A 20878-nucleotide genomic window follows, 5' to 3' on the forward strand; every position below is an offset into this window, starting at 1 on the left:
GAGTATTGTGTGACCTGGAAGGTCAGGCGCTACACAGAGGTCATGATGCCGTTTGGGTCTTGTCAATACGCCATGGGGAAATGTGTTTGTGCATGCGGGCAGAGGGCAAGACTTAAGCTCTGACCTAAAGGAAGAGAATCGAGGGTTGGGGGCTTGGACTCCTGGGGGGGTCACTCTTTTGACACACATTCCGATGCATATTCCAATGCAAAAACGAACGATCCAAGCATTCCCTACAATGAATTCATTCGAAAACATTGAAGGTTTCTCAGAGCTCTGAATCAGAGGAATGTAACAAATTCCTTCATACTACAACACACACACACACACACACACACACACACACACACACACACACACACACACACACACACACACACACACACACACACACACACACACACACACACACACACACACACACACAGTCTCTACCCCATAGGAATAGTTATTTATTTTTGAACGAGGTTATGAAAGCACATCAGGGTGTAGCCTTTTCTTTGAGCTGTCTGTATTGTAAGGGCAAAGAAAAATATTTTGGAAAGAAATCAAAGACTTAGTTGCACAATAAGAGCACTTCTGCTTCAGTGTCAGTGGATTTGGTGTTAAGTGCCCTTCTGTACAGGCAACCTGAACTGCAGCAGTATAAATTCAACAAAGAACAAAAAAAACAAAAAAAAAACAAATGAGGAAAAACAAATAACATCCTTTTATTTTCAGTCTATATTTCCAAAAATAGAAAAGTAACTTATGCAGACATGCCAAATAGGCACTCATTAAATATCCTTCAGGACCAAGTATTTACTAATTTCACATATAAATGATCAAATAAAAAAATCCTTCATTTTGTACATCTTAACAAATAATAAAAAAATAAAAATGACTTCACAAAAACAAACTAATTAAATAAATAACTTAAACATGACTAAACACATTTACACACATTTACTTAAACTATGCACCAGTAAATAAATTTGTTAGACAATGTTAACAAAAGTTTCTGGAATGAGCAGAGATATTAAGACACATTGGTTGTTGTTTTTTTTGTCCCCAGTGTCATTAAAGACAATTTGTTGGTCTAGATAACTGTTATATTATTTATAGTATTTTAAACAATATTCCAGCAACAAACAAAATCTCATTATTTTAGACAGACCTGAAGCGTATACATAATATTTCATAATATAAAATAATATTATACCAAATATTTCAGGACATATTTTGTGTTTTGGATTTCAAAAGCAAGGACTTATGGCACACTTAAAATTCCAAACAAACTGAACATTAGAACTGAATGACACAAGAAAACTTCAAAGCCATAGACACTTTTTAAACATTTCTCCAAGTCTCCTAAATTAAGTTTCGGTTTTTTTTTTTTTTAGCATTTCTAGAATTGAACACTCCTGCAAATGAACACTGATTCCAAGTTGGACATGATCTAATCTGGATTGAATGGGAAAAACTAAAATAAAAATACAAACACTACATTACTGACTTTAAACCCGATTCATCTTTTGCTTAATATTACTTTAATGTCACTGGATACTTTTACAAAAACAAACCCAGAAAAACACTATTATTGACTTAAAGCCTGATTTATCTTTTGCAGAGTATCACTTTGATGTCACTGGATTCTTTGGTTTATCTAGGCCTCCAATTTTGGTCTTAAATTTGTATGGTTTTTGGATGCATTTCACCCGTGTTAAACATTTCTAGTCATTGGCTAAATGAGTCTCTGAATCTCACTTCTTTCAGAGCTTGCTTTCCTCTTCCTCCAGGGGTCGGTTTAGTCCAGGAATGTACTTCAACAGTTTTCGTCTAAAGCTCATTTGTTTGGGTTTACTTTGCAGTGTGCTAAACCCTTCGCACTGCTGCCTCTCTCCGTTCGACACTGAAGATGACGATGTCGCGGGGCCCCTCAGATAGCTGCGTGTACTGGCACTACGAGTCAGCGTGGTCTTAGCTAAAGCAAAAAGCTCACTGGTGGGACGGATGAGCCGTTGACGACCACCTTGACTCTTCTCTTGATTTGCTTCTAGATCATCATTGCTGGCACTGTTGCTGCCGTTGTTGATGCGGTCACCCTGGAAGATGCAGGTCTGGTAGAGCGGGTCGTCTTCAGTCGTGGTGGCACTCAGATGGCTGATGCTGCTGCTTGTGCTGCCTGTGCCGCATAATGCACGCAGGGCCGCAGGACTCGGAGCTCCCAGACTGCCATACACACCGGCGGATTCCAGACACTCGTACACTGCCACGTCACTCATGACAATGCCTGAAAGAGCGAGAAAAGAACAGTGCCATTTAAATGAAGCAAAAACCTCTGAAATGTTTAAAAGAATATTATTCCGTTTAAAAGTCCTTTATAGGTACATTGAGTGTTTAAACGCTTAACAAGCATTTTCTTTCCAGTGTAGACGTATGTCCAATTGAAACAATGTTGGGGCAGGATATATGGTGCGTTCACTTAAAGGGATAGTTCACCCAAAAATTAAAATTCTCTCATCATTTACTCACCCTTATGCCATCCCAGATGTTTATGACTTTTTCATCTGCAGAACAAAAATGATTTTTAGTAGAATATCTCAGCTCTTTTGGTCTATACAATGTAAGTGAATGGGTGCCAAAATTTTGAAGCTCCAAAAATCACATAAGGCAGCATAAAAGTAATCCACAAGATAATGATTTAACCACTGAAGTCTTCAGAAGCGATATGATAGGTGTGGGTGAGAAACAGATCACTTTCACATTCTTCTTCTTGTGTTTTTGGTGATTCACATTATTCAAGCATACCTCCCTCTACTGGGCAGGGAGAAGAATTTCAAGCAAAAAAGTACTTCAATATTGATGTTTCTCACCCACATCTATCATATCACTTCTGAAAATATGGATTAAAAACACTGGAGTCGTATAGATTACTCTTATGATGACTTAATATGCTTTCTGAAGCTTTAAAATTTTGGCATCCATTCACATGGACCTACAGAGCTGATATTTTTTCTAAAAATCTTAATTTATGTTCTGCAGAAGAAAGAAAGTCATACACATCTGGGATGGCATGAGGGTGAGTAAATGATGAGAATTTAAAATTTGGGGTGAACTTCCCCTTTAATGGTAATAAAATGGCATATACAGTATTAGACAGAAATATGTTTTCACTACCATTGACTGTTGAGGCTGCTGCCATGACGTACATCACGACTGTCAAGTCAGAGCTTTTATAGAATTTCAAGTGTACAGTTTGTAATTACGTGTTTTATGAATGTGAAGAGTTTTTACAAGTCAGAATCTTGTAATTATGGTAATTCCGACATGGTGAACGCACAGATAACAAAGGCCTGTTTTTTTTGTGTTTTTTTTTAAATAGCCAACAGTCACAGCCGTGAACCATGATTTGCTGTTTGGTATTGCTAGTTATATTAAGGGAAGGAATATTCTCATTCTAGAGAGCATTTGATTGGACAAGGACCGTGAGTGCAAGATGAGTCATCAATTTTTGTATCTTTTTCCTGGAAGAGAAAGACTGTAAATTGAAAATGTGTATTTGTTAAAATACAATTTCTTTTTAAACGTTGTTAACTTTTTGCTAACAGACATGGCCAAAAAGCCACAAAACTCCAATTTTGATTTCATAGGGTCATACAGGCTATTTAAAAGTATTTAAACTTAAGTTTGTAAGCTTAGGAGTTACTTTGATCTTTGTTTAACCAGATTTAGAAGCAAACTAACATCTGCTTCTAAACATGTTTCTCATTGCTCTCCTTTTATCACACTCTTAAATGTACACAACACTCAACACACAGGAAGTGCTTTATTTGATACAGAAAGTGCTCAACTGTCAGGCTGAACATTTCATTTTCAACCTTTACACATTATTAAAAAACCTCATTGCGCATCGTGTGCTAAACACTCTCACGCGCCCCATAAAAGCTAACGACAGACTTACCATGTACAAGTCTCTGCTCTTGCACCATTAGAGATCTGTATTCATCCCATTTCTCATGAAGGGTTTGCTGGGGAAGGGAGAGAAAGATACAATAAGAGTTTTTTTAAGTGTCAATCAGCTGGTGTTTTCACACTACTTTTTGCATTATCACACAGAACGGGGAAGCGTGCGGTCAGAGAAGTCAGACGAAGCTCTCAGTTCTCTGACTGAACTCAAACTCAACGTTGAGTAAAAGTCTCAAAGCAAGAACCTAGAGATCGACAATAATTCATAGAGAGAGAGAGAGAGAGAGAGAGAGATAGAGAGGGAAACTTAAAAAGATTAAAAGGCATTTTATGGGTTTATTTACATTAGAATTTGACAGTTGGAGTTTGAATTGAACAAGCATTCCATTGGCCCATTTGAACATTCTGTTAATGTAATGATTGCCCGCTGTGTGAAAATTATAAATCAGATCAATTAGAAAAGACATAGCACACTATTCCAGTCTGTGCTGAGTTTGCTGGATGTAGCTTGAAAACTCTAGGAGTTAGTTTTAGAAACGTTGTACTTGGTTTAGGGATTTTGAAAAAAGGGACTGTCAAGCCAACATAATAAAGTTTAGGTTTTCCAATTAAGTGTTGCTGATTTACCCTCTGTACTTGCATAGTTAAATCATCAGCTCACTTAATATTTCAAACGTTTATGAAGAGAGTTTGTGCACGACTTGCGTACAACGTCAAATTCAAAAGAGCTGACTGTCAAATGAGCATGAGCAAATTTGGCAAACATGTACCCTAAATAAATGCAAGTGCAATCATTAAAGGAACTGGTTTAGCAAGTGTTAAAAACCACAGCAGTGACGATCAAAAATAGCTGTTTTTCAAAGTTGAATTTAAACTAGACATCGGTCATGCACAAGCTCAAAATGCTTGTGCTTTGGCAATCATCACAAACCTTACTTTTCATTTTGCTGTCGCTCTAAAAGCACGAATGATTTCAGGAATGTAAAAATGTCTCTTGCTTCTTTTTGACTGCGCTATGTCAGCTGTATTGTGGTATATAAGGGATTAAGACTGGACTGCCATTGCAACAGGTGTGGAGAGAGAGAAAACAGGTGTGGCCAGTGCTACAGTTCAGTGCCAGACTGGGGCAGATGGGTTAAATCTCCTCTTACATTACAACACTAGTAAACATTTCTATATATGAGACACTGTGCTGCTTGATGCACATGTCAGTGTGTGTGTGATTTGCGTACACTTACCTTTAGATACTGGAGTCGGGCTTCCAATTCCGCTTTTCTTATAGAGTCATTATACACTGTTTCTAACCTAGACACGGGAACAAACACAGTGTTGCATGACAAAGTCACTTCCTATCTTGTGTGGTATTGTTGCACATCTTTAACCATTCAAACTACTCTACTCAAACTACTACCACCAAGAGCAAAAGCAACAAACCTACAACCAATTAAACAAAGCACTGCTTAAAACATCAGACTTCAGACCACAAACATCTGAATTTGAGCTTGGTGGTAAAACAAAACTTCCCAACCCCCAGATGTATACGATTTCATGTGCAGCGTTAGTGATAGGGATATGAAGCGGGAACCTTTTTTTTACTGGGCCGTTGTAAACTTTCTCATTTACGAAATAAGCCCATGCAATGAAAGTGGAAATAATTGTGTTAAATGCCGTGGAGAGAGAAGGCATGAACTGCTCGCCATTCATGTGGTTCGCATTCAATGGTCTCCACACTTTATAAAATAGAGTTTCATTTAGGCAGGCCTTTTATCTTATATTAAACAGGAATTAAGGGGAAGGAGAGAGTGTGGTTCCAGTAAAGCAATAGCTGATCTAATTCTCTATGTTTTTTAAAAAGATCACAGGTATAATTAGAACAAGTCATTTTTATTTACCCAAGAAAGCTGCTTTGGGGAAAAGTGTGAGAAAATACGATGTCCACTTACCTAATATTGTTCCCTGATGATTTAATGAGTTCAACGAATTCTTTATGGCAAAACCCTTCCACTGGAGTGTCGTTTACACTGGAAATTGTGTCCCCTACAAAAGAAGTGTATTAAATTAAGAACACATAACACACGGGGGCCTGGGTAGCTCATCGAGGATTGACACTGACTACCACCCCTGGAGTCGTGAGTTCAAATCCAGGATGTGCCGAGTGACTCCAGCCAGGTCTCCTAAGCAACCAAATTGGCCTGGTTGCTTAGGAGGGGTAGAGTCACATGGAGTAACCTCCTTGTGGTCGCGATTAGTGGTTCTCGCTCTCAATGGGGTGCGTGGCAAGTTGTGCGTGGATCGTGGAGAGTAGCATGAGCCTCCACATGCTGTGAGTCTCCACGGTGTCATGCACAACGAGCCACGTGACAAGATGCATAGACTGACAGTCTCAGAAGCGGAGGCAACTGAGACTTGTCCTCCGCCACCCGGATTGAGGTGAGTAACCGCGCCACCACGAGGACCTACTAAGTAGTGGGAATTGGGCATTCCAAATTGGGAGAAAAGGGGATTCAAAAAAAAAAAAAACAGATCTCACATTGGACAATGAATGCTAAAGCTGCGTGGCACATTTCCGTCGGAAATGCTGTCAGAAAAGTCTGAGACTGGGATTTTAAAAGTCTGAGACCACACTGAAAATCTGAGCTTCAAAATCCAATTTAAACCTGGAAACACACAGTCTTAGCCTGTGGTATCAGTGGGGGAAAAAATGTCTTGATGTAAAATGAAGAATAAATACTTCTAGATTCAGCAATATTTCTTGGTCAGTAATCAAATAACAGCTGAAAATCAGATGGAATAGTTTATCTATAATTCAGTGAATAGGCTCTATTGTGGGAATAATTAAAAAAAAAAAAAAAAAAAAAAAAAATTATAACAGGTCAAATACTTGCAAAATTGCTAAATTTGTTCCAAAGTGTTAGCAATCGTGTCACCATTTCTCAAGCTCTGACAGTTAATATGCAAATTTGTTTATAATATCCACAGTTCTGTGTCAGCTATTGTATGAATATTAAATATTTTTTATTGCTTCAAACAATTGTTGCAATTCTGCTCTGCCAGTTCTCAGAGGAATAAAGCAAATTTGTGATATTTAACATTAACTTTTGTTCAAAATTACATATTTCCTTGCTTCCATTGAAGCACACAAGATGCTCTTTGGAACATTCTCAAATCTTGCTGGGATACCATGGATCATCAGTTTTTCACACAGCATGCTGCCATTAAAGCAAAATGGGGACATACCAAAAATTAAGAAATTCTGAAAGTAGTGTTACTTTTTCAGTTCAACTTTTCATTCAAATAGCTATGCTTATGTGGCGAGCAGGGCGGGGCCGAGCGGCGTCTGGAAGATAAGTGGTGAATGAGGTCCACCTGTGTACCACACCGGTCTTGTATTCCAGTGAGGGGCGACGGGAGTATTTAAGGAGAGGAGACAGCAGCAGATGAGAGAGAGAGAGAGACGCACGAAGCTGACTGTGTGTAGTGTTGAGCTGAAAAGCCAACACTGTCTGTGTAGTGAAGCTGAAAAGCATAACGTAGTGTGAAGCAGTGTGTTATTGTGTGCGGCTGAATAGTGCAACAATAAATGTCTACGTGTTTTGTCAAGCCGGTCCCAGCTTCCTCCTTTCCACAAACTGTTACAGCTTATAATTAGTAAAGGGGGGGAAACTATACAGGGAAAAAAAAATAGAAAAGTGCAAAAGTGAAGCATTTTCAAAAGTGGACTCAGACTTTTGAACTCCACTGTATATGTGTGATGTGTTTGTGTGGCCGTAATGCTAAACTCTTTTGTGTGGCCTCATGGCTTGAACCAGCAGATAAACATAACACTTTTTTCGCTTCCCATAACAAACCAACTCAAAATAGCACCTAATCTTACTTAGTGTAATAATGTTGCCTTTTTCCATTACAAAACTTGGAGGATTCTGTTTACCAAAGAGTATTGGAGCCACATTTGCAGGGGCGGGGGTTAGACTGCACACTCATCAATATGTAATGCAACAATTCCTTTTCTCCTCTGAGAGTTTGGGGTTTTCTTGTCTTAGAATAATGAGCTCATGTGTCTTTGAGAGACAGGCCAACAAAGACAATTGTGCAAAGCATGCAAGGAATGCAGGGAGCGAAACCAGCAGACACGCAAAGTAGCTCGGAGTAGGAGTTACTCTTTACTACTGATCTGACATCAGTTTTTCTATGAATTGGAATTGTTATGGTGAGGACTTGAAGACCAACTGATCCCAGGACAGGGCAACATGGTATTGGATGCAGAATTGTTTGTTCTCTAAGAGATAGTTGAAAAGTATGCAGATTCTGCATATTAAATTTCCACCAAGTGTTAATCTGGAAAACCCAAAATATGGCATCGCATGTCAAAGACACTGTCGATAGAAAAACAAAACGTGCTGATATGTTGTGTAACTAACACACACACACACACACTGTACTGTGCAAAAGTTTTAGGCAGTTGTGTAGAATAATGCCATGAATAGTTTTCAATTATTAATTAACTAAGGCCAGTTTGTACAAATAATTTCCATTTATGTCCATTGAAACATCTATGCCAAGTACAGAAAAAGGTTTTGAGAAAAAAAAAGAAATTACGTATTCAGAACAAACCTCACAGATTAAATATAGTTAGTGTATAATATCCAGCCCACAGAAAGAGTCAAAGACTGTATCCGGTTTTACAGTATGAAAGAGTGAAACTGTTGTGTGTGGGCTGAAAAATAGGTAGGCACACTGTCATATTTGCTCTTCCTTAAACAGGAGGCTGCCACTCAACTGTTCTGGGGTTGACAGATAAGATCTGATGAGATATCCAAATGAGAAAGACAGTTGGTCTTCTGAAATATTACTCCTGTGCACGCGATTAATTTTACAACAAAACAGGATATTCAAGAGGTGGATGAAGGAAATTGATCCTTGATCTGCTCAGTTCCTGTTGCTCAAACGGTAGAGTATGGCGCTTACAAAAGGTCATGCGTTAAACGTAAATGCAAACACACTCGCTGTGACCTTAAGGACCACTCTGAATATTTCTGCCTCCATGTCAAATGCCAATTTAGAGTGGGACTGAATAAGCAAACATAACTGTGGTGTTAATGTGAGCACACTTACCAACTTTTAGGCCTGCGAGCTGGGCAGGACTGTCTTCGTGGACTTTGCAAACAAAGGTGCACATCTCCACTGAGTTCTCACTCTCGTGATGCAGCCCGTATGTCTGTAGACGCAAAAACAGATGGTAAACAGGGCTGTCTCGTGCAGAGAGTAAAGATATTTTTAGATATGCAATCAGATTATACTAGGGTAAACAAAATGAGTCGCACACTATCAAAGGTGTCATTTTGCTGTCTTTCACAGAAAGCCGAGGCTTATTGTTCAACGGAGCGTTGCTAAATCAGGTTTGATAGTGTTTCTACAGTGGATGCTATGCAGTCTTAACACTATAATGTACTCAGTGACATGAATGTTGATCATGCTGACTGACAGACCAAATGGCTTGAAGGAAACTAAACATGAGCGATAGCTCCAGGTGGTTTGGTCACATGTAAAACATCCTTGATCAACAAGCCAAACCGACACTGGGCCATTTGGAACTCTGGGGTTTTGTTGTCGTTTCGATGTTTGAACTGTCTACGAGGTTCATTTGACAAAAAAAAAAAAAAAAAAAAAAAAAAAAAAAAAAATTATCACCTCTGGAAAAAACACAGCCATGTGGCTGAGGCTAACAAAATGTTTTGCTAAACAGCATTTTGTGCTCTAATAACAATGCTTAACACCACTGCTGAGTGTTAGTGATAGATGCTTCCGTGATTCTGACTAAAACAATATAATCAATGAGGGAAAAAATAAATAAAAATGGGAGGGTGGGCTTTAATTTATTCCGTTGGAATTGATTGGATAGTGAAAAGTGATCTCTATATGACAGGTGACTGGAGGGGAGTGGGTGCAAAATAAGAGGGTTTGGTGACGTCAAATGAAAAGGAAGGTTATTATAGAGGCGGAGCAAGTTATTACAATTTGATGACAGATAACAAAAACAAACATTTATTTCTTTTTTTTTTTTTTTTTAAATAGTGCACTGATGAATCGTTCACAATAAGACTACAGACCTGGATTAAGAAAATAAATAAAGACTCCATGAAATCATTTGATGGTCATTTTCCTGTGTTGACGTATTCACGATCAAAACAGGAATTTTGGATAAAATATTATAATAATAATAATGTATGAATCATGATTTGCTATTTGGACGTCGGTTGCAGGTGATATTAGTGTGAGGGAAATTGTCATTTTAGGGAGCGTTCGATGGTCAACACAGTGTACTTCAAGTCATCAATATGATATTTTTGTTCAGTTTTTCCAAAAGACAGTGACTGTAGATTTTAAATGTGTATATCTGCTAAAGGTTCATTTTGTCCATTTTTATAAATACAACAGCATGTAGATGGCTTCAAAGTTAATACACATGGACTGAAAGCCACAAAACTCCAATTCTGATTTCATAGGTAGCAGTGTTTCTCAACTAGTGGGTCGCAGGTCTGGTTCGGGTTTGGTCGCAGACTGCAGGGAAAGAACAATGCCATGGCTCTACCTCCATTGAAAATTTAGGAAAATGTAATGATAATCTCACATTAGGTGCTTCATGCGCATTAAATATGCTTCTCATCTGGGACACAACATTTTTGTGACTAAAGCCTTGTTTCGCAAGGATGCGTGAGGCAACACGGAACCACCACTGATCTGCTCTGCTCCAATCTAATGTCTGGAGCATACATGCATAAACTGGGCTTTCCTTGATATCGCGGTGCAGACCACAAAACTAATCCAACCCATTTGAATTCTAGTCAGAACTGTCTAGTTTAGAGCACTATGGAGGAAATCAAACCTTGCAAACAGCTAGACAGCCCCGACATGTTAACAGCACTGCAGAGCAACACGAAGTCATGCGCCAAAATAAAGGGTTTTTCAAAACACATCATCACCCTTACTAAAATTTAACACAATTTTACTGTAGTAACAGTAACTTTGATATTGAGGACATTTTTATAATTTTATATTTAATAATCTATTAAGTAGAATCGATTGGACCTCATTTTTATTACAACTGTGGAAGTTGTAGTTAAACTTTCAAAATGTGTTTAAGAGACTATTTTCAATCAAATATTAAAATGTGTTTTTATAAGGCCTATTATTTTAGAATGATGTGCTACACTGACCTAATATATGGTATTGCACTGTAAATATAAGGGCAATCACATGAAGGGCTTTGAAGTCTGGACCTCCAAAACTTATGGACAAATTATGGACAAGGTTTTCTTCCTGTTTAATAAATGGGTTGCTACTTGATGTCCAATGGAAAATCTGGATCCCGAAGCAAAACCAGTTAAGAACCACTGCTGTACAGTTTAGCCACACTGCAATAAAATGCCTCAAGTCAACTGCAACTAACTTGCAGTCGGATATCTGTGTGAATGAGTTTGAGCTGTGTCGTCTCATAGTAGTGCGAGATATTTCAGAGAATTACACTGCAAATACTCGAGCCTGAGAAAGTGATGCACCACCACAGAGCAAGAGAAAGAGGAAAAGTAGGAAAAAGGACTCCATCAGATTATCTGTGAGACTTAAATATGGAAAACACAGGCTTTAGTATCCGCCTTGATTGTGATCAGTAGCTCATGTTGTGACGAACAAATTTTACAAAAGATCAACTGATATACTGGAGCCTTTAAATCATTCGGTGGGGTTGTTTGCATTTTGGTGCCTTTGGTATCAGTGGTACTTTGATTCAGCAACATGTGCATATTCAAATAAGCATCACTACTCTTTGCTAAGTTTACTGATGTGCATTGGAGCCTAAACAATGTTTGCTGGCACTCAATGTTTTCACTGGTCACCATGGAGATTCGCTGTGGCATGTTGCTCTCAGACTCTCATGATGTTCAAACACTTTCACAATGAATTAAATTATCTTTGGTGTGAGATATGCGTAGGAATGCCTCATCACGACAGCACTGAGGATGACAGATTCTGATACTTGTTTCTTGTACTGAAACTCAAAACTATTGTTGAGGTTAACAGCTGTGTGAGCTGAGGACACCCCTAAAAATCAGTCTGTCATATAGAAAGGTGAATTTGACTAAACTCAAGCTGACACTCTTCACTGGGACAGTCGACACATCATTCTGCACATGCTAAATGGAATTTTTTTAGGTTTTTTGAAAGGGATTACGAAGCAGGCATCCCCTATTAGAGATATGAAAAACTCAACCTGGTTGGATAGAATTACATTACAACACCTATATTTTGTTAAATTAATTTAATGCGACTTTTTGTATGTACCGCAGGAGTTTCCTGGTGAAATGAACACTAGAGTCTCTACAACGACAATGGCTTTTGCAAGTGAAAGTGAAAAAATACACTTCTATACAATATACACTTATATTTAAGATACATTCTCTTAAAGCAAGTAAAAATATCTTACATTTACTTGAGAAGCAACATATATTGTTTTTTATGTATTTTTAGACAATTTTAAAATGGAAAACAAGACAAAAACACTTGATAACAATAGGATTTTTTGCAGTAAATTTCTTTACTGAATTAAACTTAAAAGTAATTTTTCCCCCCTTTAATTCAGTGAATGTCATTTAGAGGTATTTTTTTTTGTCCTCTTTATTGTTAGTTTGCACGTTTAATACAACCTTTTAAGTCAGGGCACAAGCTGAATAATCAGTTAAGAGCTAATGATTAATCGCTGCAATAATCGCCAAATAATCGTTCTAATAATAGTTAGATTAATCGATTATCAAAATAATCGTTAGTTGCAGCCCTATTGCAAACTATCCTTATCCCTTATAGGGTTGGTGTACTCAAGAAGAATGGTCCCACTACTACGACTACTACTACTACTAAAAACCCTGCAATTGTTTTTAACTTTTCAGACATTTTTACCATTTCAAAAGTGTTTTAAAATGTTTGGAATCATCTGCTTCCTTCCTCTTCCCATGCACTTAAAACGCTTACATGAAGTAACTAGCACCTGAGGAGATGCAAAGAACATACATATTTACATAACTGGTACAGCCAGCCATATCCTCACTGCTAGGAGACTCTGAAAACAATGTTGTCTAAAGCATGCTATCCCAGAAATTAATTTCTGGATGTGTTGCCTCTCTTATGACAGAAACTTGATGTCATATCCTGTACTAGAGGACAAGGCAGGAAAGGAGGGGTCCCCATCCTGAATTCAAACTATTATACATTACTAAATATAAACTAGCTATCTGGTACATTCATAAAGAATGACACACTGCTGTGAAGTGGGTTGAATAACTATTAATGTTTGTAATCAGTTCCACATTCAGGAACCAGTCTTTGCTAAAGTGAGCATTGTGAAGTCCAAAAAAAAAAAAAAAGCAAAGATTTGAGTTTCTGCCAAAACTACTGAGGGATCTGAAAAGACATGCTGAAACCGTGCCCACTTGTGTGGAGACCTTTACAATGGATAAACCTTTGCTAATAGTTATTTTAACCAGTTTCTGTTCAAACAAGGTCAAATAAACACAGGTGTCATCCACTATACAGCGAGACCTTCTACATAGTTTTGTTAATAAAGAGACTATTAACAATGAAAAGAGCCTTCAGCCAAGGTCTTTGCTATTATTTAATCCTAGACGGACCACCCACATCTTCATGCTAAATCCCTTTTATTAACTTTTACATCAGTCATTCATCACTTTTTTTAGACATAAGTCCACATTCATCACCTTTCATCAATTGAAATAAAACAGCCTCATGTATAGTGACTTATACTTAAGTATAGTTTTTAAATTCCTCTTACCTGGATCTCAAAGCCAAAAGCCTCTTCCTCCTTTTTTTCCAGAATCACGGTTTTCCTGGAAGGACAATTCAGGAAAAAATAAGATCTGTTAATATGAACAGGAGAAAGGACTGAAACGGTCTTATTAAAACGAGGGTCTGAGCTCTTGACTAATGGTGATGGTTTAAGTGAATATGATGATGAAAGATCACATTTCAGAGGAAACACGTAATCCACCAATGATATTGCGGTTATTTTAGAGATACGTCAGCATGGCGTAAACGGAAACGTGTTTGCAAAAGAAGATGGTGTTTAAAAAAAAAAAAGGAAAAAAAAAAAGCATGTCTCATGACCGTTTTGAAGGCTCTAACAGAAAATAATTATTTGGTTCTCAGAAGTTGGGCTGGGCGATATATTGATTATTCATTATATAGTAGTGATAATTTTGATGGCAATAAAAAAAATTAAGCAACATAGTAAATGTCTAAAATGTCTGATTTTAAAGTGCTCTTTCTTTGGCCATGTATTACATACTGTAAGTAAAAATATATGTAGGTAAATATTACAGATTTTTACTGTATTTTGCTTATTACATTAAACATTTTGAATCTATTTGACAGCAACGGCTTTTTAAAACGGTCCCATCACAACTTGTAATATTGTGTATGAGACAATGAAATCTTAAGATATTGTATGACTTATAGACCAACCAATCAACAAACAGAATTTTAAATTGATACATTACAGGTATCAAATTTCAGCTAACCTCCTATCCAACAATTTCTTTTAAGAAATGAAACGTCTGAGAACAAATCTGATTACCATATTTATTTATGACTGATGTCAATAACCTGTACGCTTTCCTCGATCCAAACCCGATGTTTTCTTTCTTCCGTGAAACACCAAAGTTCATTTCCTGTTAAAATCATGGTTAGGGTTTGGGTAAGGGGTTAAGGCCCAGGTATACTTCGTTTTTGCATGTTCCAGATCGGCTCGCACCTGGTCGACTTTGTGAGTATACTCTTCTGACGAACACGTTTGATGAATGCCCACTACAACTTCTTTGTTATACTCTTTTAATAGAATCAATGTCCGGCGCACGCACCGACAATGCACACAGACGATCACGTGACCGGCACGTGGACAGGCCACTCAGACTGGATTATGATGAAACTGACATCACGCATACTGTGTGCGGAGCGCTCCGCAACGCGGACGTGAAGTATACTTTGGCCTTTAGACTGCATGGTTAGGTTTTGGGTTTGGGTTGCTGGTTAAACTAATAACATCATTGGTAGGTTTTTTCTATGGGAGTACAAGTTGTCAGTTTCTGTGCAAGCCAATTCATTTAAACTTTCAGCTTTTTTTGCCCCCCTTCCTGCTTTCTGTTTTATTAGGTACACGGAGTCTACTTTTGGGTTTTACCAAGTTCAATAACAAGTGCCTGAGGGCATGAACTGCCGCCGTATAGGTGCAATTTAAACTGTTATTGCAATACATTCACATGACTTCTGGAAAGAGGGCTAATATCAGACATGTCTAGTCTAATGTCTAGACAGTTTAGCAATGAGCGAATCTCTGGATTCAAACATGTCAGTCATTATTAATACCCTAACATGACAAGTGCCCTGTGTTTCCAAAAGCACTCATGCGTCATTAGGCAGTCATGAATTATGGATAAGTACATACTAAATGATAACGAGATGCATACAGTGAAGACCATATCTGACCATCTGCCCACTCCAAAACACACTCTTTTCATTCATTGATTCATTCAACCCTTCTTCATTCTTTTAGTCTTCTGAAAAGAGGCCTAAAGCAATCATTGTACAGACTATAGATCTATGTTGATAACTATACTGAACGAGGGCTTGTTCAAGTGTGTTTATTTTTATTCCATGACACCTGGCAGAAAGGCGTGAATGACTATTGTCTGATGTTTTCTTAACTGTTGCAATAAACAGTGCATTTTAAGAAAATAACTATGACGCATTCGCCAACCAATCAAATCTGAGTGGGTGGAAGAAAAAAAAAGTAGCAATCTTACCTTTGCAATTCTGGTGACTGAGTGAGGGGCTTCCATTTCTGCAGCCCTACGTTCTGCTTAGAGAGAGAGAAGACGGACATATTAGAATCTGTATTGGAATTGAGGTTTGGAATATTTGCCCTGGTGTTGCACTTGGAATGCCCTCAGATAAACAGGTTAAATAGAATTCTTATGAGCATAGTCTCAAACAGTCTGAGCTATAAATTGAGCAATGTCTGTAATTAATACATATGCTGGAGAACAGCTCAGATATCACCACAGACATAACCTGAAATGCATGTCTGTCTGCTCTCATGTCTACTTCAGACATCAGCGGCCTTCTATAGTATCCACTGTTACAGATTTTGTCATTTACATTTACAGAAGTCTACATTTTAATCGTTTGTGAGCTGAACCGATGACCTTGCCGCCAGATCAATCCTTTACCAAATGAGCTGCAGGAACCTCATTAGTTCTCCAAGAACTGCCTAAATCTGCATACTTTTTAGTTTCTGGCTATGAACTTATTGTATATCCAGACAACTGATACACTTATCAGTTTGTGTCTCAAAGATGCGGGCAGCTCTGCACAGGTTACGCTTACTTGTTCGAACACAACTCCTGTCATGTGCCAAAAATAACTGCACTGATGTATGGGCCGATAAGATTGAAAATTCAACTCAAACTGCACAACGGACATAAGAATACATTCATTTTATGCCTGTTCTGACAGACACCCATTCACCCAGGCTCTACCTCAAAGCATTAACAACTGCTCCCCACAAAGTTCACTTTGTGTCCGAATCCTCCTAAGCTAGTAAAAAGTTGCCTTTATTTTCTTACACTTTGCGAATTGTCGCGGGGTCCCTCAATGACTTCATTTATTTCCAACCAACTAAGAGGGTCCCTTAGGGGCAGTTGGATCAGGAGCCAAAGCTCTTAGCAGCACAATACCCTGTTGTGGGCCAGTGTTCACACAGAGTGTAGGAGTCTCCATACAGAGAGCCGTTCATAAACCTGCCCTGCTGTACAATCCAAAAGCATGTAGTGTAGTACTCTGCTGTGAGCAAGCTTTGTTTATGCCTAATTTCTGCATGTAAAAACAACATTTACATGCTATTGGCTTGTTTCTTTGAGTCAAGCAGGAATGCTGCTAAAGAGCCATTATGTCTGAACTAAAAACACCAATTGAGAAATTGTTGTCGTTCCAGAGTAATGCAACCAATTCAAACATTTTTGTTTTTTAAAATCATTCATAATCAGCGACAATGAGCAATAACACTTAAAGCTCAATTACGTAGCCTAAATGTAGTTTCGGTCACAAGACAACTATTCAGAGTTGGTAACTAATCAAAATGAATCCATTACAAATTACCAATTAGTTTTGTAAAATTGTAATCAAATTATTTTTTCAATAAACTAATCAGTGGTAACATTACTAGTTCATTTCTTAAACACATCACTCATTAAAAAAAGATTATGTCTATGGCTGCGACCGAAAGCTGGAAAATGCTGCATTTGGAGGAGGTAGGATGGAAATAAAGTGCACCTAGAGGTCTGCAACCCCACCCGGGTTTGTAATTAATGAAAAAATAAACAGGCTTACTGAACTTGTTTAGCGCACGTGCTCTCACACACAGACACATGCAAACGGACGAGTTAGGGGCCGTTCACACCGAATATACTAATATATATATATATATATATATATATATATATATATATATATATATATATATATATAGCTATACAAGATCATACTTTTTTTTTTTTTTTAAATAGTTAGATGAAGAAAGTGTCACACAGCAGGACACTGATGACAATGCTTAAAATGTCATATCAATTACCCACATAGCGGTGTAAATGTTTATTAAAAAAAAAAAAAAAAAAAAAAATTTGGCCAGGATATATACACATATAAACAAATATAAATATATGTAAAAGTAATTATAAACATACCTCTTAAAGTGTAGAACTTTACAGATATTTAGCAGATTAATTGCTCATATTTTCACTCTATGTGAGTTTGTTGCATCTTTATATCTGCAGTGTTTTAATTCCTTCCCCAGATTATTCTTGAGAAAAAGTGAAAAGCCCAATGCTTTGACAAGCGCTGTTTTTGCTATCCTTTAAACAAAGTAAGCCTCAGAAACTCAAATAGCTACATAGTAATATTTTTCATGACTTATTTTCTGCATTTTTATCAGACATGAACATTATTCAGCAAGCCACACTTCAGCTCCCTGTGGTATGAATAAATTATGCAAATGACTATGTACTGCTCATAGCTTTACTGTTTGCAGATTGTATTTATGCTGCTGTTATTGTATTTGTTGTAACTTGCAGTTATTTTTCATTTTGTGTTTATTCAGAGCTCATCTTATACTTAATATGTTGTCTTTGGTTGCCACCATTATTGTGATTTGTATTTCAAATAAGGAGGTCCACGAGAGGGAAGGAATTCATGCACACATACGGAAATACGCTACGATGTGCAAGTAATTCCAAAATAAAGTTTTTTTGAATACTCGCTCTGTAATGGGGTCTGCGTGAGCATGTTGGAGCCCAGGGCGGCCGTCTATATAGCCTGTAGGACGGGTCGTACTTGCAGCAAAATTACCCAGCGGCCCACCGGGAAAATGCCACCAGTCCGCCCCTGCCCTAGACTTTTGGTCAGGCTCCATAAAACGCCCACACAGGAGCAGGGACAGATATGACCTGCTTTACAGTGGCTCAAGAGAGTTAGGGGGGTCAGACCTGTGTGTGGGTGGTCCGAGAACGGTAAACACTTTACACCATGAATAACCATTAAACACACTTCATTGTGTGTGAACTCTAGAGTCAGACACATCAAGGCTCACATCTGTATGGGCAAAGCCCTGGAGAGCAACTACTTTTGCCAAAGCTGTGAACAGTGTAAAATTGCCCAGCAGATGAATGGCTCTCTTTGGATTTGGAGGAAGATATGGGGGAATTTACATCATAACATAAGTAACCTCCTGTGTTTAATGATGATTAAAACTCATGCAGAAGTGAAAAACTGTAGTCAGACCTCAAGTTTCGCATGACTGCTCACACGTATACATGTAAATGAGGTTTCTCAGATGAAGAGCCACGTCCTGCGTGTCACACAGATGCAAAATGCCAGGCAGTAGCGGTTCTAGCTTGTACGGCGCCCTGGGCGAAACCCGCTTCAACACGCCAACAAAGATGTTGGGGGGGGGGTCCTGTGTGGGTGCCACCCCCCCCCCCGCCGCAAGATATCGCCCTGGGCAACTGCCCATTTTGCCCATGCCTAAATCTGCCACTGATGCCAGGCAGGTGTGAACGAGCGCAGGTGAAAACATTCTTTATATTCCAAGTAAAGTGTGACAACTGCTTGCGAGCCATTCAGTCCAATCAGACTCGCACAATAAGATGGTTTAGGAAGTCCTTTGACTACCTAATTGAGTCCAGCTAGTCCACTGATTGTATATAAAGTGACTTAGTGAGGAACTCCACTTACGCGCCTTCAAACTAATCAGCCTCGAGTGGTGCTCGTGCACAGATGCTGTTTTTAATTAAAGGAAACTTATCACAGGACTGTTGTTTAAGTGCTTTGCGGAATATTTCATATTCAATATAAGTTCAGCTCAATTGACAGCATTGATGGCATAATGTTGATTACCACAAAAATGAATTTATATGTGCCTCATTTTCTTTAAACAATGCATAAATCTGGGTTCCAGTGAGCACGTACAATGGAAGCGAATGGGACCATGCAGTTAAAATACGCACTGTTTTAAAAGTATAGCAATATAAGACGTAAATAATATGCGTTTTTACATTATTTTAGTGTGATAAAAACCGCTCAAAAATGTGTGTAAATTTAAATCCAATTTACAATAATGTTGCCATGGCGATGCATTGCTGTAAACCCTAAAACAGTAAAAAGCCTGTAAATATAATGATTTAAACAACATTACAGCTCAAAAATCCTCGTGTTTTAACAGAGGAATTACTGTAAGTGCCTTTATAAAATTATAAACTTCATATTTCTGCTTTTACGCCCTCCAAATATTGGGCCCCATTCACTTCCATTGGAAGCGCCTCACTGTAACCTCGATTTTGACGTTTTTTTTAAAGAAAAGGAGGGACGAGTCGAAATTATTTTTTGTGGTAATCAACATTATGCCACAAATGCTGTCGATTGAGCTTAACTTGTATTAAACCCGGAATATTCCTTTAATTAAGCCCAGACAACATCATACAATATATTAAAAGGTGTTCAACTATAGAGAGCAGATTTAAAAGACAGCAACCAAACGTAAACGACGTTTCCCCTCAAAGTTTTATTGAACTGACATTAGGGAGTAAATGATGACTTATGGATTCACTCTTAATTCAATAAAGTGCTTAAATTGCAGCTATACTTAATAAGCATCTGCTCTCCATACATATGGCCACATAAGTTTGACTAACTAAGCCACGTGTAGCTACAGGAAGACAAATGTCAACTTCAATTGATTTCTTATTGTGTGAAGCTATGCAACATGCATGTTTATTAATGTGGACGCTTTCATCAACGTTTCTTGAACAAAAATTAAGACTCCAACCTTCTTGAAGTTCCTCGGTAAGGTCCCTCCAGAGTAAGCGAGGGTTTTATAATTGTAAACCTCAGACTTTGAGGGTCCACGATCCACTGTCCCACAGCTGTCCGATTTGGAAGACGGAAAGTAGATATCTCCACTGTCATGACACAAGGATCCGCTGTCCGGTTCGTTTGAGTTCAGCTTCTTTACACGTCGTCGGAAAGTCATATTTTTCATAGTTCGGTGTCACTAAATAAAAAGCGAGTCACACTGGAAGGAGGAAAAAAACGATTGTGTTTGGGTGAAAAGCCACCCACGAGCCACCAGCCTTTATTCCCCAGTTCAAGCAGCATCTGCGAAGCGTTCAGAGACGCGCATATGTGAAGGAAACGCTTCAAACCTTCAATGGGGGCGGGACCACACAATTGGGCTGATACGATTGGACGCGATGCACAAAAAAGGTGTTTTTGGGCGCGATCATACATTAGAATTATTTAGCAAACTCAAGTAGTGGTA

At 38.2% G+C, this 20878-nt stretch overlaps 1 protein-coding gene across 2 annotated transcripts; it reads right to left on the reverse strand.

Annotated features, from left to right (window-relative positions):
* Positions 1–478: 478 nt before the first annotated feature.
* Positions 479–20744, reverse strand: LOC127418678 (general receptor for phosphoinositides 1-associated scaffold protein-like). 2 transcript variants are annotated; one of them, XM_051659388.1, is made up of 8 exons: positions 20387–20744; positions 15813–15865; positions 13787–13841; positions 9061–9163; positions 5892–5985; positions 5187–5253; positions 3944–4010; positions 479–2272 (listed from the first exon to the last, which is right to left on the reverse strand). In XM_051659388.1, the coding sequence occupies exons 1-8, from the start codon at positions 20597–20599 to the stop codon at positions 1752–1754; spliced, it is 1173 nt and encodes a 390-aa protein (XP_051515348.1). In that variant the 5' UTR covers positions 20600–20744; the 3' UTR covers positions 479–1751. The 2 variants fall into 2 exon arrangements, with proteins under 2 accessions (XP_051515348.1, XP_051515346.1); XM_051659386.1 differs by having other exon boundaries at positions 15813–15868.
* Positions 20745–20878: the final 134 nt, after the last annotated feature.

This window comes from Myxocyprinus asiaticus, chromosome 28 (genome assembly GCF_019703515.2).
Source record: "Myxocyprinus asiaticus isolate MX2 ecotype Aquarium Trade chromosome 28, UBuf_Myxa_2, whole genome shotgun sequence".
In the NCBI taxonomy this organism is placed as follows: Eukaryota; Metazoa; Chordata; class Actinopteri; order Cypriniformes; family Catostomidae; genus Myxocyprinus; species Myxocyprinus asiaticus.

Excerpts from the sequence above, each read along its gene's own strand:
- LOC127418678 (XM_051659386.1), bottom strand. The coding sequence starts at position 20,599 with ATGAAAAATATGACTTTCCGACGACGTGTAAAGAAGCTGAACTCAAAC. Across the intron at positions 9,164-13,786 it reads CTTTTGGCTTTGAGATCCAG|ACATACGGGCTGCATCACGA; the intron begins GTAAGAGGAATT and ends TTGCGTCTACAG. Across the intron at positions 2,273-3,943 it reads AGAGCAGAGACTTGTACATG|GCATTGTCATGAGTGACGTG; the intron begins GTAAGTCTGTCG and ends TCGCTCTTTCAG.